The sequence below is a fragment of the Hyperolius riggenbachi genome, chromosome 5 (assembly GCF_040937935.1).
Source record: "Hyperolius riggenbachi isolate aHypRig1 chromosome 5, aHypRig1.pri, whole genome shotgun sequence".
In the NCBI taxonomy this organism is placed as follows: domain Eukaryota; kingdom Metazoa; phylum Chordata; class Amphibia; order Anura; family Hyperoliidae; genus Hyperolius; species Hyperolius riggenbachi.
Window position 1 is genome coordinate 401,728,016 of NC_090650.1, and position 27,052 is coordinate 401,755,067.

General features: G+C 44.0%; 1 protein-coding gene across 1 annotated transcript in view; it reads left to right on the top strand.

Annotated features, from left to right (window-relative positions):
- Window positions 1–27,052, top strand: part of LOC137519140 (fibrocystin-L-like) — a 328,027-nt gene that overhangs the window by 153,922 nt on the left and 147,053 nt on the right. Inside the window, exons 31-41 of the mRNA XM_068237923.1 lie at window positions 1,681–1,920; window positions 3,659–3,808; window positions 5,442–5,619; window positions 7,109–7,265; window positions 9,541–9,697; window positions 15,973–16,052; window positions 16,164–16,293; window positions 17,573–17,702; window positions 18,080–18,321; window positions 22,873–23,009; window positions 25,781–26,807. Of these exons, the coding sequence (XP_068094024.1) occupies window positions 1,681–1,920; window positions 3,659–3,808; window positions 5,442–5,619; window positions 7,109–7,265; window positions 9,541–9,697; window positions 15,973–16,052; window positions 16,164–16,293; window positions 17,573–17,702; window positions 18,080–18,321; window positions 22,873–23,009; window positions 25,781–26,807 (2,628 nt within the window). The remainder of the gene's footprint in view (window positions 1–1,680; window positions 1,921–3,658; window positions 3,809–5,441; window positions 5,620–7,108; window positions 7,266–9,540; window positions 9,698–15,972; window positions 16,053–16,163; window positions 16,294–17,572; window positions 17,703–18,079; window positions 18,322–22,872; window positions 23,010–25,780; window positions 26,808–27,052) is intronic.

The following is a 27,052-nucleotide window of genomic DNA, read 5'->3' on the forward strand; positions in this document are numbered from 1 at the left end:
ATCCCTTATCTTTGTACTTTTTGAAGGATGCAATAGTCCAAAAGACCCTAACTTCTTTCTCAGAGGTCTTAAAGAGCTTATGTTCCAGGCGCCTGATGTTAAGGTTTCTGTGTGTGGGTGTTGCTGCACTGTCTTCAGAAAAGTAAGTTTCCCAGTTGGATCGTTCTGTCTGGAAGGTATCATCTGAGTCCACTTCTGTGGCTACTGACATCGGTTCAGATGCCTCATTTGATGATTCCCTCTGCATGGGTGCGTTGGATTAACACAGTTCAGTAATTTAGCTCAAAGAACAAAAAGAAACCTCCTCGCACTCCAATGAAAAAGACTGGTACATATAAGTGCAAAACGCCTTACAAATATTGTGCCTCCACAAACAGGTTAAAAGCTTGTTGCAGTCCTTGATAGAAGATAGCGTGGGCACCAATATTTTCTAAGCAGCATTTAATGCACATAAGTATAAAACCAAGCAGCAGTGTCATAAGGTAAAAAAAACATTGTACATCACCATCCGGAGATCACCACACACACAGAACCTGGTCCCCAACAATTGTTTCGCACCGGACCGGTGCTTGATCACGGGAAGCCTGTCGCTATGGCGCCGCAGGAAATCACATGCAGCGCCACAGAGGGGGGGGGGGGGGGGGAAACAAGTAGCAGTCGTACCACACGCCCCTCCGTATATCTGGCCAATGATCTGCTGGCCTCTAAGGTTGGCCGCGGGTGCGTCACATACGTGCACACTTCCGCTTCCGCCCTTTCTGTCACGCACATCCCGGCCGCAAAAGACGTCGCACTCTGCAGACGTCAGCGTTTCCATGGATACGGGTAACATACCCGAAGGTCTGGCCGATGACGTCACCCCCCAAGAAACAGAGGAACGACAGTTACCAGCCAGCCCCAGCGCGAACAAATCGAGGCACTTACTCACATCAGCCAGGCAATCAGGCGCCTGGAACTACAGCTCATAATTTAAGTTCATTTATGGGAATACATCCCTCCATGTACAGAGTATAAATATTGCTACCAATTTACATTTTATAATTATAATTATAACACTTGCTTATGGATAGTTGTCCTTAACATAAGCTAAACAGCATCTGCATGTCTCATCTATGTAAGCTGGGCAAATAGTGTTCCAGGGGCGTAACTAGAAATCACTGGATCCTCCAACAACACTTTGGATGTAACTCCCCCCCCCCCCACCCCCACACACAAACAAAAAACTGCAAACATTTTCTTTATTAATTACATTAGCTTCTGTGATAAAACGTGCATCTTTTCACACATACAGACACACATGGTGTGCAGAAAACCTGCAGGCGAGTGTGCTTCCAGCCTCAGCTTATTACACTCACTCTGTCCATCTCTGATGGAGCAGAACTGTCTCTGCAGACTTCTCCAGCATCACTACAGTACACAGCACTTAGGGAGGGGTAGAGAGGCTGGGGGTAGAGCAGCGCTGTACACAAGAGCCTGCTGCAAACTGAATAGGGACTGTCTACAAAACTTTGGGCCCTTGCAGAGCCTGTTGTTATGCCCCTGCCTGCCTGTGATGCTGCTGATGTAATATTTTGAAGAACTTATTTTTTGCACTATATTATGACCTAAATATATGGGAGTCTTCACAGAATTGTGTGATGGGTGTTTAACTCTAAACTCTCTATCTGTGTTGTTGGACAGGACAATCAGGAACCATCATCACTGTTGCTGGCACAAATTTTGGTTCCGCAGACGTGACAGTGACTATTGGGAACACGACATGCACAGTCATCACCATGTCTGATACTCAGCTGAACTGCATTGTGGGAGATCACTGGGGAGGAACATTCTCCGTATCACTGCTCAATGGGAAAGGATATGCAAGATCCAATGCAAGTTTCACATATGATCTGAGTATGACGAGTGTCTCTCCAAGCCAAGGTGAGTATGATGATCTTTTGTGATTTCTATAGGAGCTGGTACTTACCTAGACAGCAGGGACAGGTCAAGGCAGAGGCAAAAGAGGTCATCATCTGTCATCCCCACAACAACGTGTATGTGTGTGTGTGTGTAACTCAGTAGTGTGCAAGCAGCCCTCAGAAAGCTCTGAACTAGTAGGGTAACACAGAAACACTCTACATTGCTGCAGAGTCAGATCATCCACAAGGCAAACTAAGCAGGGTGTAGGGTCACTGGATGTCAAGGATCTTGGCTGCTGTCTAGGGATGGCCCTGCTTAGTAGAGCATGTGATCGGTTTGATCAGCTGATAGATTTGTAAGTTCCTGATTTGCTGTGATGACTTCCTGGTTTAACACATGATCAGGACCAGCAAATCAGAACCTTACAAATCTATCAGCTGATCAAACTGATCACATTGCTTCTCCATGAGTTCTCGTAAGCAGGGCCATCCCAACTGCTGTCTACTCTGAGTATCTGTTCCCATCCCAGCTTATAAAAAAGGCCAGGTACAAAGCAGGGAGAGCAGACAGAACTGCTACTTTTCCTATCGCCTCATTTCCCCTCAATCTATCTCTGCTTAGCAGCAGCCGAGCTATCGCAGCACCTCAGATGATGGGGACCATTGCGGTGTCAGTGTTGCTAATTCACAATATGGAAGCCTACCACTGCTAGAGATGGAAGCACTGCTGGTTCTAGCAGGGCTGCTTCTGCTTGTATGCCTCAGCTTCAGTGTTCTGTGTAGAGGCCAAACCTACAGGTTGAACCTAGAGTGGAGCTGGAATTGTTGCTGATATTTCCCGGAGATGGTGGACACCACTGGGCACTAGTCAGGTTTGAAATGGTGAAGGGGTGGTTTGAGGGACTGTGACTGAGCACCTGTGTGGACGAGGTGTGTGTGTGTGTGGGTGTGTGGGGGTGTGTGTGTGTGTGTGTCATGGCTAAGCCGAGGCAGAGGCAAGAGAGGCTCCAGCCTCAGGGTGCAGCATAGGAGGGGCGGACAACTCACTCCACTATCATTCCTCTATTGTGTTTGAAGCAGAGAGAAATAAGAAAAGGGGATACATGGCAATGATTGCAAGACAGATAACTAGAGGTTAAGGTGTTGGGGACCCTGTGGTGCCTTTTATTCTAATAGCAATCAGTGTGTGTCGGCTGGGGTGGGGGGGATGGAGGGGCGCACTTTGCTGGAGGGTGCTGGAGGGTGCTGGAGGACCCTTTCCCGGCTCTGTGTGCATGTGGTGTATGTGTGTGTGTGTGTGTTTGCGTGCATGTGTGTGTGTGCGTAGGGGAGGTAACTTTGGTCTTTAAGCCTCTGATGTTCCAAGACTTTGTCCCAGCCCTGTTGATTAGGGATGCTCATTCGTATTTTGCGGAATCGGAAAATGGAACTCGGAAAGACTGCGGAACTACTACATTACTGCAATTCGGTAATTTTAGCCCAATCACAGAACTCAAAATCAATGGACCAATCAGAGTATGCAGAGTCAACTCGAAAGTATTTGGCCAATCAGAGAATCCAAAAAATTACAAAAAAAATCACTACTCAGAAATCCGAACTCGGAAATCGGAAACCGATCGGAAATCGGTAATCGGAATTTCTGCAGAATCGGATATCGACATTTCCGACCATCCCTACTGTTGAACAGCACTATCTGCCAAGACATATTGTTTATGCTTTTATATGCCTATGTAACCATCTTGTTTTCTTGTGATATGTAGGCAGTTTCGGTGGTGGACTGATGCTCACGATCACTGGCTCTGGGTTTGGTCAGCAGCTGTCCCGGGTGCTGATCTGTAGTTCTGACTGTATAGTAGATGGCGTGAGATCCAACACCAGCTTCCTGCTCTGTGAGGTGCCTATGAGAAATGGTAAGAAAAAGGTTTTCATTTTTGCTGCCAAAATGTAAGTTTTTTGGTGCTGCAGTTGAGTGTGTTTGGCTGGTTGCGTTAGTTGCCATTTATTGCAGACTTGACGTAACGTTGCTGTTTACTTCATTAGGGGGACAGCATTGGGGGTTTTGTCGCTTTGATCGATTGTCGCGAAATTGCACTCCGTTCCTGCTGCCCACCCAGTCGAGCAAGTCAGCCCAACATCTTGCAGCATGCGCGATCGAGAATGCGATCAATTTTCGTCCCGCAATTGGTCGCATTGACGGTCAGGCATGCACTTGGTGGCACCGATTTTAATACAATTCGATTAGCATAATCGAATCAGATGGTTGAATGGCCGCCAAGTTGCCTGATGTATGGCCACCTTAAGTATGTTTATTGTATACTATCACACCTCTTGTTTCCCCATATTCCTGTAGATTGTAAATTCGCAATGGAAGGGCTCTCCCACCCTTTTGTGTCTTTGAAATTATTATACATTTTATTCATCATGTCTCCATTTCAGTATTTTGTATATTGGTGTATACCATTTGTCTGTATTACTTTGTACCCTATGTTTGTTTCTTACTTTGTACAGCGCCACTGAATATGTTGGCGCTTTATAAATCAATAATAATAATCTGCCACTTCCCCTCATCCTCCTTCAACAACAGACCAACCTCCTGTAAAAAAGAAAAAAGAAGAAAAAAAAGAAGAAGTAAGAGGGGTGGTTTCAGTAGGAGGAGGACTAGATTTCTCTCTCTCCCTCTCCCACCCCCACTACCCATGCAGCTGCAGAGTTCAGGTCCACACCGAGCAATTAGTCTGTAGTGAGGAAACAAGCAGCAACCAACTGCTGCACCATATATTGCATATTTTATATAACAAGGACTAAAACATTTTTATACGATTTTATGTATAAAAACATGAAATACAGTGCTTAAAGGAACACTATAGATTAACTTGTTTTTTTTTTTTTTTTACCTGGGCTTGAGAGGTTCCGGAAGTGCTGGTAAATGATGTTTACATTTGACTTGCTCCTCTCTTTTGTTTACTGTATCAAATCACTTTCACTCTTAACTGACGGCAAGTCTGCTCAAACCTGACGGCAGAATGAACCGTGAGGGAAGGGGGCATTCCCTCACAGTGCATCTGTAAACCCTGTGTGTGAGAGAAAGCTCTCAGCAGCTGTAGCTGCCTGTGTACTGTGTCTCTAACTGAAGTGTCTGAAGAGAGAAGAGGAAATGTAACTTGTTATACACATTTGTAATTGTCTGTGACACCACAGCTTTTCATACTTTTTTTGCTTTCAGAGAAAAATACTCTGTAGTCTGATATGCAAAAAAACAACACAGGCTGAGCATTGAAGCAGACACCCCTTTTGAGAATGATTTGTTCCAATAGAGCTAAATCCTACACAAGTAAAGCTTTTGCCTCTGATATATAACATGAAAAGTAGTAAAATGTTTACACAGCTACTTACACTTTATTTGTACATTATCATTTTAGAACATTTGGTTTGTTCCTTTAATGCCTCTAAAAACAGAACTAGGGGTTTTAATGATGTTTTCTCATCTTGAATAGTAACCAGCAAGAAAATAAAGACATAATGTTTCTGTGTATGTTTCCGCAGGCACAAATACATCTTCCCTGGTCTGTAACGTCAGTGTCATAAATGGAAACAATGTTGTCCAGATCAATAACTCCTTCACCTACTCTTCCGCTCTGACCGCCCTCATATACAACGTCACCCCTAAGAGAGGCGGCACCGCTGGGGGCACCAGACTCACCATCACCGGATCTCTGTTTGGGTATTGGTTATCTTCATAATGGTTTTCTGTTAATTGTTGAGTGCAAGGTGCTTTCCAGGTTTCAGTTGGCTATAAAAGAGTGGAAAAAGTTTGCTTTCTTAAAACAGAAAGTATTTGCGATAATTCAGGTTGGAGTGATCTCCGAGATGTCTCCCAGCGCATCGCTGCTGAAATATGCAAATCAGCCATTGTCGTCCTTAGAAGCTAAGCACACCTCCCGATCCGCTGGAATGCAATGATGTGTCAGCTAGCTTGTTAATTGTTCAGAGCCACAATAATCCAACATGTATACAGACTTTTTCAGACTGGTTGGTCTTCATCAGTGCATGGCATGGATTAATGTGGCTCTATGGAGTAGAACTTGAAACACCAAGAGGTACAGACTAACCAGCAAGCTCATGGTGACCCAGAACTCATTGGAGTGTGTAAGGGACTACAATGGTCCTAAAAGCCTCCTTACTAAAATGCTATGGGAAACAAAAGTTTGCTTTCTTAAAACAGAAAGTATTTGCGATAATTCAGGTTGGAGTGAGCTCTGAGATGTCTCCCACAATGCATCACTGCTGAACTATAAAAGAGTGAAACTATTAAGGGGCAGCCCCATGAGTAGTGATGAGCAGAAATTACGCCTATGCATAATTACGCATCGTAATTAGCAATTACACATTGTAAACATAATGCAAAATTTTGGGAGAAAAGCGTAATTTATTTTCTATGTAATTGTAAGCATTAATAATTACGTATAGATTTACATGTCATTTATGCGTAATTTCATGCCAGGTTTGGCGGTGTATAGCAAAGCCCCCCTACATGCCACCAAAGTCGTCAGAAAATTACAATTACAAATGATTATACAAACCAATTCAATTGACAATTTGTAATTACATGTAGGCGTAAATGTCAAAATTTACACGTACTCGTAATTAGCTGATTAAGATCATCACTGCCCATGGGACCACTAAAGATGGTCAATGAGATGAACAATAATACCACCCCACAAGTAGATTGTAAGCAGGTTGGAATTGGGTCAATCAAACTCCATTCCAGTTTGTTTTGCTTCTATTTACTTTTCTGGAGTAATTTGTGAACACTGGAGGATAACCTTTTCCCCAGGATACCAGGGACACTGCAGGGTTTTTGTGAGATTCCTGTAAGTTGTAACGAAGAATTGTTTTTCTCTAAGTGCTATTATGCCGTTGCTACCCAAGAGCAGAGAGGAAGTTCTGAGTTTAGGTTTAAGGTGTTCTCTATCGATATAATCTTGAGTGAACAGTTTTACAACTTCTATGTTAAATGAGGCACTACCTAAAGTATGTCTTCAAAGTATATTCATCACTTTACCATTCTATTACACAGATTTAGTAAGATTGTACAATCATGATTGTATCATTAATGAGCACCTTTAATGTGGTTGCTTGTTCAGTTGATGTCCTTTGATATCTTTATAAAGACTAATGTCTAACTGCTCTGTTATCCTTTCCTATTGCAGAAACAATGCTTCCCTCATCACTGTGACAATTGCACAATCGCTGTGCAATGTGCAATCAGCCAACGACACTCAGATCGTCTGTATCACCAGTGCTCATTCCCCTTCTCAGAGGGCCAAGGTCAGAGTGAACGTTGCTGGCCAAGGAGTAGCTACAATGGTAAGATTTGTGGAGTTTTTGTTTTGGTCTATAAAATACATAATAGAACAAAACTATTAAGATATCATCAGGGCCGTGCCGAGGCATAGACTTGAGAGGCTCCAGCCTCAGGGCGCAGTGTAGGAGGGGGCGCACAATTCATTCAGCTATCCTTCCTAATTGTGTTTGAAGCAGAAAGAGATAAGAAAAGGAAATACATGGCAGTGACTACAAGCCAGATAACTAGAGATTAAGGTGTTGGGGGCCCTGGGGTGCCTCTTAGTATAATAGTAATCAGTGTGTGACGGCTGGGGTGGAGGGATGGAGGGGCGCACTTTGGTGTCTCAGCCTTGGGTGCTGGAGGACCTTGTCCCGGCTCTGGATATCATATAAAGTGCCCCTATGAAAACCAGAAGATTAAAAACACTACTTGCCACCATCTTCTTAAAAACAGAAAACTCTTTAAAATCAGGCATTGTAAAGTTAACCATAATTATGGTGCAAAGTACAAAACAGAGAAAGTGGAATGTATGGTTATCAATATGGCGACCATATTGGTTACCAACAGCACAGTTATTTAACAGCACCCCCAACATTCAGGATTTGTTTGTGTAGGGTGTGTAGTCTCTTTTGATCATGAAATATAATTAGCATTAGCTCAACTAATTCATCTTTCTACTCGATCATTCCCAACCTTCCTCTGCTGCTCCTCTCTGTCAAGCTTCATTGGCTACCAGTTAACCTGAGGATCTAGTTCAAACTCCCTAACTTACAAAGCTCTCCACAATCTCTCTCCCCTGTATATCTCATCACTAGCTTCCAGATACCAACCCCACCGCAATCTCAGATCTGCACATGACCTACTTTTGTCCTCCTCTAGAATCATCTCCTTGCATTCACGTATTGTAACAAACGGATCTGGTCTTGTCTATGGAGGCTGTTCTGATAGTGTTAAGCAGCTGGAGGAAACTTACTCTTCCTATTTGGTCAGTCGCATCCCCAGCTCTCCTGTAGACGTGAGTCAGCATGGTTGCATCCCCGGCTCCCCTATAGATGTGGGTCAGCGTGTTGTTTCTGGCAGTCTCCCTTGGAGGACGCGCGTAGCTCAGTGCTGCCTTTATAGGTTAAGGAGGCGTGTCTGAGGTGTGTCAGCTGATTCCTGTGGTCAGCTGACACTTGCTGCAGGGATGTTGCTGATTGGTCTGATTTTCCTGGGGGCTTGGTCTGTGCTTTATTCCTGCTATATAAGCCCTGGGCATTCAGTTAATCGCTGTCTAGCTGTATAGCTATCGGTTCGCTGAGTGCTGGACCTAGCCTTGCTACTGTGCCTCGTCAGCTAGTTTTCAGAGCTATATATATGCAGACACTGCCGATATATATGTACTCTAGTTAGACCAGTTTTATATATATGTATATTGTCAATTGTATATTATTCTGATTTTTATTCTGTGTATGACCCAGCTAAACCCTCACTTTGATTCTGTCTCCTCCTTGTCTGTACCTCAGCCATCTGATCTAAGTGTATGACCTCAGCCTGTTTAACGTTTTTGTCTCTGTCTCAGCCTTCTGTACTTTAGCCTCTGACCACCTGTGTATGATATCAGCCTGTTATTGACCTAGCCTTGCCTCAGTCCTATTGTACCACAGTAATTCTGACTACACGTGTATGACTTTAGCTGACGATCTGACCACGATTTATCGTATACTCAGTGTATACATAAATACCCAGCGTTACACCTATACAAGATTTCGCACGGGCTTCATCCCTCCTCTAGAATCCCGTGCCACAACACATCCGTCACTCTCAAACCTTTGATATATTCAACCGTGGCCTCAAAACTCACTTTTTCTGTCAACCATACACTCTACCTTAGGCCATTTCCCCTCTGACCTATGGCCAAGTTTTACTCCTACTAGATAACACAAAACACATAGATCTGGAGGTATGAATTTTGTATATTACCCCACCTCTTGTTCGCCCCTATTTCTTTAGATTGTAAGCTTGCAAGGACAGGGTTCTCTCACCCTTTTGTGTATTTTGTACTGATTCTGTATTTTGTACCAACTCTGTATTTTGTATATTGGTGTATTCCATTGTCTGTATTATTTTGTACCCCATGTTTGTTTCTTACTTTGTACAGCACCACAGACTACTGTATGTTGGCGCTTTATAAATCAATAATAATCATTTTTATCTAATTTGTTATATGCCTTTTTTGAATATAAAGTACATATCAAAAGTTTACACCTATTCAAGCATTCGGTTTGACTGGATTGGCTTGTATGTCTCTTACAGGACAATGCTGACTTCTTCTACATCGATGTGTGGTCCTCAAAATACACCTGGGGAGGGGACTTGCCTCCTGATGAAGGCTCATTGGCTGTAATCACTAAAGGACAGACCATCCTGCTGGATCAGAGCACTCCAGTGCTGAAGATGCTGCTCATTCAAGGTAGCATGTCAACAAGACTTTACAATATATGACAAGATATGTCAACATAAGAGCTCCCCACCCAACTAGAGAAATACAACTCTTCCACCATATGGAGCATCAGAGTTCCACAACCAGTTGGGACATCATAGCTCACTCCAGTTGTGGAATCAGAGTTTTCCTTCCAGTTAGCACATCAGAGTTCATCTCCCTATCTATCACTCCTTCCACTCTATTCTACCCAGAATCTCTGTGGAATGGCTGTTTCTGGCTAATCCTTACAATATAGAGGACCAGACTAAAACAACTTTTTTGTGAACAAAAGTAAAACTTCTCTTTAAAGGACACCCGAGGTGACATGTGACATAATGAGATAGACATGGGTCTGTACAGTGCCTAGCACACGAATAACTATGCTGTGTTCCTTTTTTTTCTGCCTGAAAAAGTTAAATATCAGGCGGGTAAGTGGCTGACTCAGTCCTGACTGAGACAGGAAGTGACTACAGTGTGACCCTCACTGATAAGAAATTCCAACTATAAAACACTTTCCTAGCAGAAAATGGCTTCTGAGAGCAGGAAAGAGATAAAAGGGGTCAATAGTTTATCAATTTTAGCTCTGGCATACTTCAACAAATGTGTCATTGAGCAAAAACAAAGCAGTTAAAACTTAAAAAGTAGATTTAAACATAAAATAAAACTGTGGAATATCTTAAAAAGTAATTTTTAGGAGAAGGAAGATAGATACAATTGCTTATTTAATTAGTTTATTTTTGCCTCGGGTGTCCTTTAAGATTTTTACTTTACTCCCTCTGGATCAACTGGGGTTTCAGAGTGTGCAGGGTTAAGTGTTTTTTTTTTCCGATTGATCATGAAGGACAAGTGAATTTTTCCTGCCAAGGATCCTGGACGGAGGAAGGAAGGAGTGAACACCGTGTCCAAGTTGTGTTTTGTTACAGTTAAGTACAACTCCCCTTGTGCATTACAGAAAACTAGGAGCAGTGCCAGCATGTGGGCACCAGGGACTAAATGTTGGCCCAGACATCAGTTTAACTTTCTTACACTTCCTTGCGGCATGTGTCTATAATGTGACCATTTGAAATGGCCATTTGGGTAGTCATAAATTCACCACATGCTGGTTCTCCTCTTAGTATTTCTCTACTGCTCCTATGATCCATCTCGAGCATGTTGTTGGCTCCTTCCTCTCCCTCCAGGATTACAGCTTACTTTTTTTTCAGCCTGTTCATAGTCCCATCCAGCAGACCTGGTAAGTGCATTTATTGATATTGGAGTTTTCTGTCTATCTCCCTCAGCCGTTAATTATGTACTCAGAGTGCCAGCAAGAGAGAAATATCCAAGACCAATGCTGGCACTAAATACTGGCTGGCAGAGTGAAAGATAGAGGTCGTCTGTAACGATCGGTGTAACACAGAGAGGGTCTGATTACCGGTGATCTGCAGTATCACCGAGAATACAGATATATACCCGATTATTGATGATCTGCAGTATCACCGATAATCAGATATATCTCTAACCTCTGGACACCTGAGTGATAAGAGTGTTTGGTGCAACAGTAATACTTTGAGGAGAGCACCCGAGAGAAGGGTGTTAAACAGTGGGAGATATTGCTTGAGATCAGGTTCCTTCCACAGGTCTGAAGCTCCCCAAGGGGCGGAGCTAGGCTGAGTGTGGGAAGGACAGAACGTGAGTGACACCAATGAGGAAGTGTCACTGACAGATCTGCGAACTATCTCTTAACAGGAGAGAGAGTTCTCGAGGTCGGACAGGCCAGGTCGTTAACACACGGACAGATAAAGTACAGAGACAGTATACAGGGACAGAATTCTAAGACTAGCAGAGTTTGGCAACAGAGTATCAGAATAACTAAGGTACAGAATCAGAGATCAGAAGAATGGTCAGGAAAGCAGAAGGTCATAACAGATAATCAACAATGCCTAAGCTTGAGTGTGAGCTCCTAGATTCTCAACACTCCAGGAACTAGACTAGACAATAATAATGATACAGATGGTACAGAATTCCTAGACTAAGGTGTGAGTTCCTTGGCCATCAACACCTTGGAAACTGGTCTAGATAATAACACAGATAATAATACAATTCCTAGGCTAAGGTGTGAGCTCCGTGATCATCAACACCTACGAAACTGTCTAATAAACACAGATACTGACAAGGTCTGAGTGCTACCACGTAGTGATCGCAACGCCAGACACCAGAGAAATGACCAGCACCCAGTATATATACACCAGCGCTCTCTAGCGCCTCCCATAAGTGCTGGACCAATGGAAGTTGCTGAAATTGTCAGCTGACCGGCTTGGTCAGCTGACTCCCTTCTGACTGTCATAAAGGCCCTTCCTCTCTGCGCGCGCGTCCTCCTGAACCAGTGTGGACTATCAGTCCCAGCCACACCAGACATGTGTTGCAATGTTCCTGCTGTGTTGAATGCGGAATCCGCCGCATCGCTGTCCGTGCGTGCGGCGTTTTCTCCGCATTCAGCATTACTGACAAGAGTAGGCCTTTGCGTGCTACCTGCCGCGTCGGACGCGGAATCTGCCGCCCTGTTGTCTGGGCATGCGGCGGTTTCTCCGCGCTCCGACTGCGCGCTAGCTGCCATGTTGAACGCGGAATCAGCCGACTTACTTTGAGTACTAGCGGCGGCTTTTCCGCGTTTCCTCACACCGTCATTCAAGACTGAGTTTCGTGACCAATCTACCAGATTTTACAACAAGAGAACCACAGAAGCCGGGCACCAGTCTCAGTTCCTTAGAATGCCAATAGATTATTTCATCTCAAACACAAATATAACGGACAACCGGAGCAAGGTACCATGGCCCGACAGTCGTTTCATAGGTTCCCCGCTTCCTCAGAGACCAAAGCACTTGTGATGGCTGTCAGGCTGTAATACCTTACTTTTCGATAGTCTATTTTGTTTGTGTAGAAAATTAAACTATTGGCATTTTAGGGAACTAAGACTGGTGTCCGGATTCTGTGGTTCTCTTGTTGTGGACACTCGGAGTGTCATTCTATCTGTTCAGCTCTTAGTTGCTCGGCTATAAGGAAGTTTACCTACAAAGAGGAAGTACGTAACTAATATGTGATATGAGCAATATATATTCACTATATATAGCTACACATCAACCTAATGTAAATATAACCTTTCTTTACTGTGCACTGACTGTCACTGAGACATGACTGAGAAGTATCGCGGTCAGGGCCGGATTTGTACTTCTTACCGCCCAAGGCCGACTATTACCAGCCGCCCCAACCGAAACCATATCTTACCACCTCTCTCCACACACACACACCTGAAAAGTTTTGGGCCGCTGGTGTCCACTATTGTGGCTAGTGCCGAGGTCTCCCTGGCAACGTGAAGTGAATCAATCACGTCACACGGGGGAACTGGTCAGTCAAGTGATCTACAGGTGATGGGCGTGGTGGGAGCCGTCCACCACACACACATTGTCAAAAGTGGTTCACAATTGGACATTGGGTGGGGTCAGCAACACGTAAAAGTGAGTCCTGTACCCACTGCTGTCTCCAGGGTAACCGCGCTGGCCAATCAATAATTAAGGAATGGGTACTGTGAGAGGCTGCCTTCTGTATTCTGTACTATTTGCTGGTGCTGCCCCTGGTCCTTTCATCCCCCACACCAAGTGCGTGAGAACCAGCCTTCTGTAACTGCCTGCAGCTGCTGCTATGTCATTGGACAAGGTCTGGCTTTTTGCTAGTCACACATAGGGATGCTCGGAAAATTCCGCGGAATTATGAATTCCGTGATTCCGGCCGGAATTAGGTTAATTCCGATTCCGGTAGTCAAAACGGAATTCCTATCCCTCTCAAACGGAATTCCGCGGAAATTTTATAATTCCGACGGAATTTTCCGGAATAGCTCTCTCTCTCTCTCTCTCTCTCTTCTCCTCCTCCTCCTCCATCCTCTTATATCATGCAGTAGGGAATTGCAGATTTTCAAAACAGCTTATATACCATAGCTGGGATTTGAACCCAGGACGCAGTGTATAGTAGGTAGCTGTCTTAACCTCTAGACCATGACCCACACTACATGCTAAAGCTGGCCTAGCATAAACCATACTACCATTATGATCAATTCGATAGAAAAAGTAGCATGATTAAGGATTTGTACTTTTTGAAAAGCATGCTTATATACCATAGCTGGGATTTGAACCCAGGACGCAGTGTGTAGTAGGTAGCTGTCTTAACCTCTAGACCATGACCCACACTACATGCTAAAGCTGGCCTAGCATAAACCATACTACCATTATGATCAATTCGATAGAAAAAGTAGCATGATTAAGGATTTGTACTTTTTGAAAAGCATGCTTATATACCATAGCTGGGATTTGAACCCAGGACGCATTGTGTAGGAGGTATCTGTCTTAACCTCTAGACCATGACCCACACTACATGCTAAAGCTGGCCTAGCATAAACCATACTACCATTATGATCAATTCGATAGAAAAAGTAGCATGATTAAGGATTTGTACTTTTTGAAAAGCATGCTTATATACCATAGCTGGGATTTGAACCCAGGACGCAGTGTGTAGTAGGTAGCTGTCTTAACCTCTAGACCATGACCCACACTACATGCTAAAGCTGGCCTAGCATAAACCATACTACCATTATGATCAATTCGATAGAAAAAGTAGCATGATTAAGGAATTGTACTTTTTGAAAAGCATGCTTATATACCATAGCTGGGATTTGAACCCAGGACACAGTGTGTAGTAGGTATCTGTCTTACCCTCTAGACCATCAACCACACTCAGGGCCAGGCTTTAGCATGTAGTGTGATCAGAGGTGGGACAAGGTCCTTCAGCACCCAAGGCTGAGACAGCAAAGTGCGCCCCCCCCCCCCATCCCTCCCACCCCAGCTGTCACACACTGATTGCTATTACACTAAGAGGTGCCCCCCCCCCCAAACACCTTAATCTCTACTTATCTGGCTTGCAGTCGCTGCCATGTATAACCTTTTCTTATTTCTTTCTGCTTCAAACACAATTGGGAATGACAGCTGAATGAATTGTGCACCCCCTCCTACACTGCGCCCTGAGGCTGCAGCCTCTCCAGCCTCTGCCTCAGCCTGGCCCTGAGTGTGGTTGATGGTCTAGTGGGTAAGACAGATACCTACTACCATGCAGTGTGGTTCATGGTCTAGAGGGTAAGACAGATACCTACTACACACTGTGTCCTGGGTTCAAATCCCAGCTATGGTATATAAGCATGCTTTTCAAAAAGTACAAATCTTTAATCATGCTACTTTTTCTATCGAATTGATCATAATGGTAGTATGGTTTATGCTAGGCCAGCTTTAGCATGTAGTGTGGGTCATGGTCTAGAGGTTAAGACAGCTACCTACTATACACTGTGTCCTGTGTCCTGGGTTTAAATCCCAGCTATGGTATATAAGCTGTTTTGAAAATCTGCAATTCCCTACTGCATGAGAGAGAGAGAGAGAGAGAGAGAGAGAGAGAGAGAGAGAGAGAGAGAGAGAGAGAGAGAGAGAGAGAGAGAGAGAGACTAAAATGTCCCTAATGTAGAAAATAAACCTTGACATACTGTATATCCACCACTACTCTGTGCAGGTATGAAACTTGGGTGCCTGCTCTGAGCTACCATACAAGCCATAAACTAATGAACACCTACTTCCACCTCTTCAGAGTTAGGACTTCCCATGTTGGTCAAGCAACATGCCATTATTTTCCATGGGAAGATAAAGTAAAGCCTTGCACAGCATATCACCATGGCCAGTCAGAAGGGAAGCTTTAGCATATGACCAATCATGCAAGGGTGCTAGCACCAAACAATCAAACAAACAAAGTTGTCTGCTGCTCCTTTTGCTAACTGGTGCCGATTGTTTTGTGGTCGGGACTATGGCATCATCATTGGGCCAATGATTGTACTCGATCAGTAGCAGTAACCTATCACATGTCACTGTTGCTAATAGAGTGCAGTGATTGCCCAATGACGGTGCAGTGGTCCCATCTGCGAGACCATCGGCACCAGTTAGTAAAAAGAGCAGGTGGCTGTGATTGTCCGGCGCCCCCACCTGATTGGTCACGGCAGGTCCCACTGGTCGAATGAGGAAAGCATTCGGGGATGCATGGATGATGAGGGTAGTTTGTGCGCTAGGAAGGCGGATGTGAGAGCAGAGAGGAGGCAGATGCCAGGTGGCCCAAACTGTTTTTCCAAATGTTGCCCCCTATATTGTGGCTGTTAACAGGTTAAACAAAGTTGCATATCTGATCCCATCCTTCCTTTCCTGCAGGAGGAACATTAATATTTGATGAAGCAGATATTGAGCTACAAGCAGAGAACATTCTCATTACAGATAATGGAGTTCTGCAGGTTTGTTTCCTTAAACAATGCAGTTAAATCTTAATATGGCTATACCAGATTTTTAACAGTATTACATTGCTCATCATTACATTTCTCTCTTTGACATAATCTGAAATACAGGTTGGTAGTGAGGCTGCCCCATTCCAGCACAAAGCCATCATTACCTTGCATGGACACCTGCGCTCCCCTGAGCTGCCCTTGTACGGGGCAAAGACACTGGCCGTCCGACAGGGAACCCTCGAACTTCATGGTAGGCTTGCTTGATTAAAAAAAGCCAAATTAGTCAAAGTTTCAAATCATACTTGTTAAAATCAAGTCAGGTTATTTTGGCACAAGCGCTGGGCTGAATTTGGATGCCTCATAGACTGTGTAATTTGGACGCCCGCTATAGCCAAAAAAGTCACCGTAATTTGAGTGCTGGCAATAGTCGGACTCCAAATTACACAGCCAAGAAACAAATGAGGTGATCAGTAGAGGAATATATTTTTTCTATTCCCTACGATCACCTAGCGCAGGGAGAGACGTCTCTCAGCTTCTTCCTGCACCCAAATTACATGCGGGCTGAACCATACGTCGTACACATTTAAATGACCTTTCTGATGCTAACACAGGTCAGCCACAGCGGGAGATTCAAAGGGCAAGGAGACCGCTCTACACCTTAGCTGGGATAGGGAGTGCTTGTAAACAAAAGATAGTGTTATCACCTCTTTGGATATGGCAAGAAACTCTCCACTGAAGCAAAGAGCTTTCCACTGAAGAACAAACTGCTGTGTTTAACTGTTTGAATACTGCTTCATGCAGAGCTAGATGATCCATAAGGCAAATTAGGCATGTGCCTAGGGCCTGTAGTAGGATCGAGGGCCTTGTTCATGCAAGCCCCCTCCAAATCTTGCCAAAAAAGAAATGTCGGCCATTAGGGATCAGCCAAAGTTTGTTAACTTGCCCAGGGCCCCATTTCAACCTTAAAGGACAAATGAAGCAAGAGGGATATGGAGGTTGCTATATTTATTTTCTTTTAAGCAATACCAGTTGCCTGGCTGTCCTGCTGATCCTCTACCTCTAATACTTTTAGCCATAGCCCCTGCACAAGCGTGCAGCAGATCAGATGTTTCTGACATTATTGTCTGATCTGACAAGATTAACTGCATGCTTGTTTCTGGTGTTATTCATGACACTACTGCAGCCTAATAGATCAGCAGGGCTGCCAGGCAACAGGTATTGTTTAAAAGGAAATAAATATGGCAGCCTCCATATCCTTCTCAGTTCAGGAGTCCTTTAATCCATCCATTAATCTTAATATAACCTAAACTATGGTCACTGGGAAAAAATGCTCAGCCAGTACAGCTGGTCAATAAGATGCAAAGAATTCTGAGTTTTCCTGAATTAGGAACACAGCAAGCTGCTATACCCACTAAAATTACAGTCATTAAAGGGCTGAGCAAAAGATTCTGAAAATGTAATTCTCGTAATGGGAAGTGTTTGTTATGTACTGTCGACAGAGCAGCAGAGTCTGATTGTTTGTTTTCTAGGTATTCCCATACCAGTGGTCTGGACTCGTCTGGCTCAGACTGCAGAGGCCGGAAACTCCACTCTGGTCCTGCAGCGAAGTGTCACCTGGAAGGCTGGAGATGAGGTTGTCATTGCATCAACTGGAAACAGGTACATATGAGCCTTCTATTTACCGAGGTTCTGGAAAGTGTATTGGGTTAAGGTCTCAGATGTAAGAGAGCAGAAACCGTAACTGGCTGGAACCAATAATTTACCAGTGGGCAAGGTTTTACCACAACAGACAAACTTGACCTGCATGATTTTTTGTTTTTTTTAATTAGCGAATGTGTTGCCTTTAATTTGCAATGGACCTTTTGAGTGGCCCTATTCAGATACACTATGGCTCCAGTGTGCTTCACCCTAGTGTGATCTAACCCTAAATCACCTTTGTCCAGTTGAGCATACGTGACAGTAATAAGCCTTCCTTTTTAAGTCATTGCCAAAAATCACTTTCTGGAGTCTTATGACCTGTTTAACTTTCCCACCAGGCAAAGCCAAAGGCAGAATGAGAAGAGGACCATACTGTATGTGTCTGCAGATGGCAAAACTCTGACTCTGACAAAGCCTCTGGCATACCAGCACCTGGGCATATCTGTCACCCTGCCCGATGGCACTGTGTTTGATGCCAGAGCTGAAGTTGGGGTTCTCACCAGGAATGTTGTGGTCAGAGGATCCACCAACGTGGAATGGAGCGACACCATCCCAGCCTGTCCAGATGGATTTGATACTGGTAATTCTTTTTTCTTATTGCATGATGCTTATTTTGTATATAGTTGAATGTGACCCCTCTGTTTTTTAAGTCTTAAAAATGTGTCTTAAATCTGTATCCATTATACAATGAACTTGCTGCCCCATACTGTCTCATAGACATTCAGCATAACAAGACAATATTGATGCAACACTCCAACCACTTAACGAGAGTCTGAAGCGTAAAATGAAATAAAACACAGATACTTACCTAAGGAGAGGGAAGGATCTGGGTCCTAATGAGCCTTCCTGTTTTCCTCCCGGTCTCAGCGTTACCCCACAGGCTTCCTCATTAGCAGTCCATGACCAATAGGGTTGTGGATGCTCTATTCCGGGTTGGGGAGACCTCTCGCACACTTGCGCGTGTGCAGTACAGAGCCCCCGGTCTCTGAAGCCTGAGTGCTTCCCAAGATTGCTGAAGTCTCCCCCCGGCGAGAGATACAAATGGAGGAGCCTGCAGGAGACCGAGGTCACCAGGAGGAGAATGGGAAGGCTCATCATGACCCAGAGCCTTACCTCTCCTTAGGTAAGTATCTGTTTTTTATTTTAATTTGCGCTTCAGATTCACTTGCATCTTCCTGGAGATCCCCAAGATACTTGGACATCCCCTATGACTTTCAGCTCTGGAAGCTGCCAAACAGTAGGGCAGCTCAAATGTAGCAGAACTCATAAAGACCATGCTATTAGTTTGATCAATATACAGATATATAGATTTGTAAGGCTCTGATCTTCTGTTACAGACTTTTAACAGACTCTTAAAGCCAACCCAAACCAAACATTTTTTTAATTCAAAATATTTAGTTGCACCACTCTGACACTTTCAAACATAAATAAACCCTCCTTCAAGCCTATGAGCATTTCAGTGCATGCTTTTCACCCTTCTCTTTTCATAACTAGGCAATTCCTCCTTTGCTGGACACCATCTACTCCACCAGTTTGCCGGATTCTGTCCCGGCAATATTAAAGGAAGGGAGGGATTCCTCCAATAAATGTAAAATATTTTAGATTTGTCATCAAGCAGCTGTGAAAAGGCTGCTATTTATTATTATAATTTAGAAAATAGATTTTATTTATGAAATCTTGTATTTTTAATTTGGGTCCACTTTAAAAATTCATCAGCTGATCAAACTGATTACATGCTTTTCCATGAGTTCTGCTACACTCAAGCAACTCAACCAAACAAGTGACCACATGCAGGTCATTATTACTGATGTGCGAAAATGCTAATATTCTTTTCCAATTCATTTATCGAAAATAATGAAAAAAAAATGTACTTTCAAGTAAAAAATGTCTTCCAAAATTATGTTAATAAGTTCAGAGAAAATATGTTCATTGATACTGTGAATCTGCAATCATAACAATAAAAGCTTGGATTTTCCCAGTTACATATCACAAAAATACAAAGTTTTTTTGACAAATATACTGTATTTTCAAAATTGAAAATAGCACTTTTGATGCAAAAATGACTTTGATGAATATTCTAACTCAACACTGGTGATTATAGTGGCTGGATAGTGTAATGGTTAAGGGCTCTGCCTCTGACGTAGGAGACCTGGGTTCAAATCTTGGCTCTTCCTATTCAGTAAGCCAGTACCTATTCAGTAAGGAGTTCTTTGGGCAAGACTTCCTAACACTGCTACTGCCTACTGAGTGCACTCTAGTGGCTGCCTCACTTTGACTCCAACAGGAGAAAAGCACCATACAAAAAAAGGAATTATTATTGTGGACAAAGTACTGCTTATTTTTACAAACCGGATGGACCCCTGAACTGTTCCTACCTCGTCATCTTTTTGTGCTTCATTTTGTTTGGTAGAAATAAAGAAAAGTTTTGCTGGAGAGGAGGATGGAGGGAAACACAAGTTACCCGTGCCTATGTTATAATAGATTCCCAATTATCATATTTTATTATTTACTACTAGCTGATGGCCTGGTGTTGCCTGGGTATGTATTTGGCTGGTGTTGGCTCCGCCGACCTTTTCTACCCCAACACACTATTACTCAGTTACTCAATGACCCAGTTTGTGAGCTTTGCGGTCTTTGGCATCAATAATTTGCATTGAAATGAAGCAAATCTGATTGGCTGTTTGTGGCTTCACCCCCTTTTCTGAATTTGAACCCCAGTCATTCAATGATCAACTGTATCAGGTTTGAAGCTTGTGCCATTAACAGTGCAAGAATGGCAGCAATTAAATATTCCCCATGAAAATCAATAGGTACATTTTGATTGGCTTTTGTAGGCTCCACCCACTTTTATGAATATTAACCTCTTGAGGACTGCAGGGCTAAACCCCCCTAGTGACCAGGCAATTTTTAGTTTAAAAGGCCACTGCAGCTTTAAGGCCAAGCTGCAGGGCCGCACAACATAGCACACGAGTGATTCCCCCCCCTCTTTTCTCCCCACCAACAGAGCTCTCTGTTGGTGGGGTCTGATCGCTCCCCCCATGTTTATTTTTGTTTTAATAAATATTTGTGTTGCCGTTTTTTTTTTAAAAAACCCTCTTCCTTTAAATCCCTTCCCTCCCTCGCTCCCTCGCTCCCCACAGCCGGCCAATTACGGCGATCGGCTGTCATAGGCTTCTGCCTATGAGAGCCGATCGCTCTCTTGTCCCCCAGGAGACAGCCGTGTCACACGGCTGTCCCCAGTGCAGCACTGCTGCTGATCGCAGCGCTGCACAGAGTAAATAGACAGCGTAATCGCCGTCTAACAGTCTCCCGAGCGGCAATAGCCGCTCGGAGACTGAAGGCGGGGCGGAGCTCCGCCCCCCAAGCAGGAGATGCGCGCGCAGCCTGCACGCAATCTCCTGCAAAACAGAGCCCCAGGACTTTACGCCAATTGGCGTTAGGCGGTCCTGGGGCTGCCGCCGCGGCCACGCCTGCCGGCGTGACGCGGTCGGCAAGAGGTTAATCCCAGTCACCAACTATGCAAAGTTTGAGAACCCTGCCATTAACAGTGTAAGAATGGCTGCAGTCTACATTTTCCTATTGAAATTTGTATTTGTCTCCGCCCACTTTTTGATTATGGGGATAAAAAGTATCCTATATGTTATTCCAGGTAATGTACTATGTGTGTGCCAAATTTCATTTAAATCCGTTTAACCATCATTGCGTGATTGAGTAACAGACATCCGAACTTTCACAATTATATGAGTGAGATTTATTTATTTTTGGCAAACAATCAGTTGAATTGAAGACCTATATTGGCCCAGCATGGGTATTAGGCTTCATAAGCAAGCTCTAAGAGCTGGGCCTTGAATTCACATCATGGTTTGCATTAAAATAAGAATTAGAAAAGTGAAGAAAAGGGGGTGAAAAGGGGAAACAGAAGTAGAAATAGAGGGGAGGAGAGGAAAAGATAGCTTGATTCAAATCAAGCATAGCTAGCTTTAGTTATGGTTAATTTCAATTCGGTTTTAATTCTTTTTTTATTCTTATTCTATTTTATTCTATCACAAATATTTGTAATATGTAGAAAGGGACCGATTAATTAATTTCAGTTTCTAGAAGTTATAAACATCTGTTCCGCCACTCCTTTGTTCCCTGTTTCTCATTCATTATTTATTTTTTCCGCCAAGCAGCAAATGTAAAGGAGATCAGGAAACATGGTTAAGCGATCACCTGTGTTGCAGCGCAGTCTTATTCAATCAACTAAAATTTGCAAAAAATCTATTAACCCTTCGCACTCTCACATGCAAATTTTCAAACAAATGCATTCACAGATTCACTCATCCAGGCACAACTGTTATCCCTACAGCTAAGTTAAAAGCCGGGGTTTTAGTTCACAGAAGAATGCATTCTTATGCTTAGTCACCTATACTGCGCAGAAGTACCCAGGTAAACATAGGTGTCCTAACTCTGGCCCTGTAACATGCATAGCGCAGACATGCAAACACATTCATTGCATCAAACCTATCAATGGATTAGGAGCACACATCCTGACGTCCTCTCCTGGGACAGACAGTGCATCTTACCAATCGCACAAGGGAGCTAACGTTATGTGTCCATGTGCACCATGCGCATACACCAGCACAAGCTGTGTGTATTTTTTTCATTCAGTTAACTGGTGGGACGTCTTTGCATTGCACTTAAAATGTTGACGGCAGTTCCTTGTGACAATGTACAGCTGCATAGCGCATTAGTGTGCCCATCAGACAGTGGTGTCCAGGGGCGTGACTAAAGGGGAGCAGCACCTGCAATTACAGGGGGGCCCAGAGCTGTAGGGGGCCCCAACTACCAACCTTCCCTTCCTCTGATACAGGAGACTATACTTCAGATTAGGTGTTTTTGGCCATACTTTTTTATGACCCTTGTGAGATGGGCTCCAAGTCCGTGGTGGCCACCAAGGGTAGGCAAGGGAAGGGGTGTGAGCTTTGGGGGGCCCCATCAAAGCTTGCTGGTGGGCCCCATGAATTGTAGGTTATGCCACTGGTGGTGTCTATGCACTGTCTAAAGTCTTTGCTTATCACACACATACATGCTGAAGTCATCAATGCAAAAGTAGGTCCAGGATCTTACAGATTATTCTTTCTTCTCCCAGGTGAATTTGCTATCCAGACATGTTTCCAGGGCCGGTACGGAGAGGAAATAGGAAGTGATCAGTTTGGAGGATGTATAATGTTCCACGCTCCACAATCCAACCAGCTACAGTCCATCGGAAGGATAGAATATGTGGAGGTACCTGTCTCTCTTCAGACATGCGGGGGATAAATTCAGTCCAAGCACATATAGCGTTTACAGTAGTTAGTGCAATCCAACATGCTATACTGGGATGGTACCACGTCATCATGGCGGCCGGCGTGACAGTACTGTGGATGTGCGGTTTAAACGCGTATGCGCAGTACTGTCACGCTGGCCGCTGTGATGACGCGAGGCGACCTGTGTGGTGACGACTGACGTCATCTTTTCCGGAAGGGGGAGCCCGTCACTTGGTCCCGGTGTCGCCGGGAGCCATTTCTGAGCAGGGCCTGGGAGAGGAGCCAAAAGGACGCCGAGGGACCTCCCGACCTACGGTGGGCTGGAGAAAGCCCCAGGTAAGTTCAGATTTTGTTTTTATTTACTGCCCAGAGTCCCTTTAAAAACAAAAATTCAGGCAATCACATTGTATGATTTTTAAAGAATTTATTTGTATTGCACTGCTGCACATACAGTAAGTAACACCTGGCAATCAGCAAGAATTCCGGCTCTCAAAGACCTGTCTAAAAAGTCCACCTCTACTCCACTCATTAATCTAAATAAGTAGAACCTGTCAGATCTTTAAAGGCACCATGCATTGCATGGAAGTTTCCCCTGCTCATTACATGTCCAGGCCCATTTGAAGTTTGTCAAATGACCATCTGGATGATCCAGAGGAGGCATGGAAGAAAGTTATGTGGTTAGATGAGACCAAAGTCCAACTTTTTGGTCTAAACTTCACTTGCCATGTTTGGAGGAAAAAGAAGGATGAGTTGCATCCCAAGAACACCATCCCTACAGTGAAGCTGTGATGCATGGGGTTGGTAACATCATGCTTTGGGGGTGCTTTTCTGTGAAAGGAACAGGATGCCTGTGCTGTATTAAGGAGAGGATGAATGGGGCCATGTATGGTGAGATTTTGAACAGCAACCTCTTTGCCTCAGTCAGAGCATTGCAGATGGGTCCAGGATGGGTCTTCCAACATGACAATGACCTGAAGCACACAGCCAGGATAGCCAAGGGGTAGCTCCATAAGAAGCATGTCAAGGTTCTGGAGTGCAGTGTCAGACTGGGACTGGGGGTGGAAAAGCTGGGGAAATCCACCTGCTGGCCAAGCAGCAGTAACCCTGAGTTATCATTTCTAATAGAAACCTGTAGAAAGTCTTCACTATGAGCAGCAATACCTGATTACTGCTGCTTGGCCAGCAAGTGGATTCCCTCAGCTTTACCACCTCCCAGTCCAATACTGCTGGAGTGGCCTAGCCAGTCTCCACACCTAAATCCAATAGAAAATCTTTGGAAATAGCTGAAACCTCATGTTGCTCAGCAACAGCCCCGAAACCTGATAGATCTGTATGGACAAGTGCGCCAAAATCCCTGTTGCTGTGTGTGCAAACATGGTAAAGAACTACAGGAAATGTTTGACCTCTGTAATTGAAAATAAAGGCTTCTGTACCAAATATTATAAGCTCAAACACTGGTGTACATGACAGAAGGGGGCCCCAGGCTCCGCCAACACCTGGGACCCCCAAAGCCACATGCAATACCAAAAGGGGGGAGTGCAGGTGAGCCCCGGTGCCCCCACCAAGAGGGGATTCACCTTAACTGCCTCTAAATACTGAAAGCAAAATACAAGGAAAGCAAATGCTCACTCCCAGCCAGCTCTCTGCCATATATATTGGTCCTCTGCTGGTCACATAGTCTAGGATTATGTGGGACAGAACCCTCTCTGCTGTTTTTTTTTTTGCTAGACCTTTACAGCTCCTACTCGATTTGGTACTACAGACACGGGTGTATACAATTACACTTGGCTGACGGGCTGTCTATAGAGTGATGGCTGGGAGTGCTTGCTTCTCTTGTGTACCAAATATTAACACTGATTTTCTGTGCAGCAGTGCAATACAAATAAATTCTTCTCACACAGTCGGAATGCAACTACAATGTGAATTTAAGACCCCTTCTTGATGTCTAAGTGGAAGAACTTGCAAAACTGCAGTGTTCAAATACCTATGTTCTTCACTGTATGTGTAAGTTTATACTGGAATCTGTTGACACGGTCATCGTTATTGGCAAGGGCATGTTCAGGCAGGCTAGGTCAGAAGTGGAGGTAACAATCCAGGGATAGGATAGGGTGCAACCATGTAAACTGACAGAGCTATATGCAGCGAGTGCGTGGAGATAGCTTGTATCCCTTAGCAGGATGCATTCCTACATCCTGCCTTGGACCCCTTCAGGTCCTGGCACTCCTGGCACTCTGATTGGCCCAATAGACTGCCTGTCAAGTTATGTCACATGACAGGCAGTCTATTGGGCCAATCAGAGTGCCAGGATCACTTCCTTTACAGTTACTGGATCCGAAGGGCTTCAGGGAGGTATGTTCAGAATGGGTAATAGCCGGCATTAGCTACAAGCGCTCGCTATGCTGGGTATAGCGAGCGCTCATATGACCACAGGTAATAATGCACACTATGCTGCCAATAGCGCGCATAGCATGCATTAAGGCGCGCAGGGTTAAAATATCATGAGTAACAGCAGATTACTTGCGCTATTTGTCTTAGTGAATCAAGCCCATAATGCGTATTGTCGAAGTGGTACCTGCTTCATTAGTGACTGCCAGTAAACTGTCAAAGCTTTCCTAGTAGTAAGACAGGTCTTGGCTAGCGTTTGATCATCAGTTTTGAATGAAGCTTAAAATGAAAGAATTGCATTTATGCCATGGCTTTAGAAACATAAAAGAACAAAAATATGAGCATTAGCAAACTTGTGTTTTGCAGGTTGTCCATGCAGGTCAGGCTTACAGGCTTAACCGCCATCCGATCAACTGGCACTTAGTAGGTGATCTCCAGTATACCTCCTATGTACGAGGCTGTGGAATCCATCAGACCTACAACAGAGCTGTGTCCATTCACAATACTCACCAACTTCTTGTTGAAAGCAACGTTATTTATGACATCATGGGAGGCGCAATCTTTATTGAAGATGGCATTGAACATGGAAATATACTTCAATACAACCTGGCTGTATTTGTTCAGCAAAGTACCAGTCTCCTCAATGATGACATTACACCAGCTGCTTTTTGGGTGACAAATCCCAACAACACTGTTCGGCACAATGCAGCTGCAGGTGGCACACACTTTGGCTTCTGGTACAGGATGCATGACCACCCAGATGGTCTATCCTATGACCCAAACATATGCCAGAAGTGGCTGCCACTAGGTGAATTTTACAATAACACTGTCCATTCTCAGGGGTGGTATGGACTTTGGATTTATGAAGAATATTATCCCATGGTATTAGGATATTGCGGTTCTGGATCTGGAATACCATCTCCAGCTGTTTTCAAATCATTGACCACTTGGAATTGCCAGAAAGGGGCTGAATGGGTTAACGTTGGTGCAGTTCAATTCCATAACTTCACCTTGGTAAATAATGAAGATTGTGGCATAGAAACTAAGAGGGTTGTACCAAATTATGTTAGTAGATGGGGTGAGAGCAGTGGAGCAGTCCTTAAAAACGCCATTATTGTTGGCCATCTTGATGAGCTAGGCAATAGCACCAGTTACTGCACGGCTAGGGGCATATCTCTGCCCTTGGATGATGGACTCACAGTTTCATCTATTAAGTTTATGAATTTTGATCGTCCAAACTGTGTAGCGACCGCTGTTGTTGGATTGTGCTATGACAGATGTGGTGCTTGGAGTGTAAGATTTGATGGAATACAGTTCTTTAATACGTCAAATAAGGGAAGTTTCCGAAGGGAGAATGAAATCGTTTTCATTGACAAGGACGGGACCCTTACAGGTAAAAACAACCTTTTAAAATTGTGTTTTTTCATGGTATTTTAGAGCCAGAATTGAGGATAAAATATTGTTTAGCATGCTAGGCAACACCTTCCAGTACAAATATATGCAATTTATATATATATATATATATATATATATATATATATATATATATATATATATATATATATATATATATATATTACAGTATGCTAATATAACACTTAACAGACCAGAATGGTTTATACTAGCCCACCACGAGGC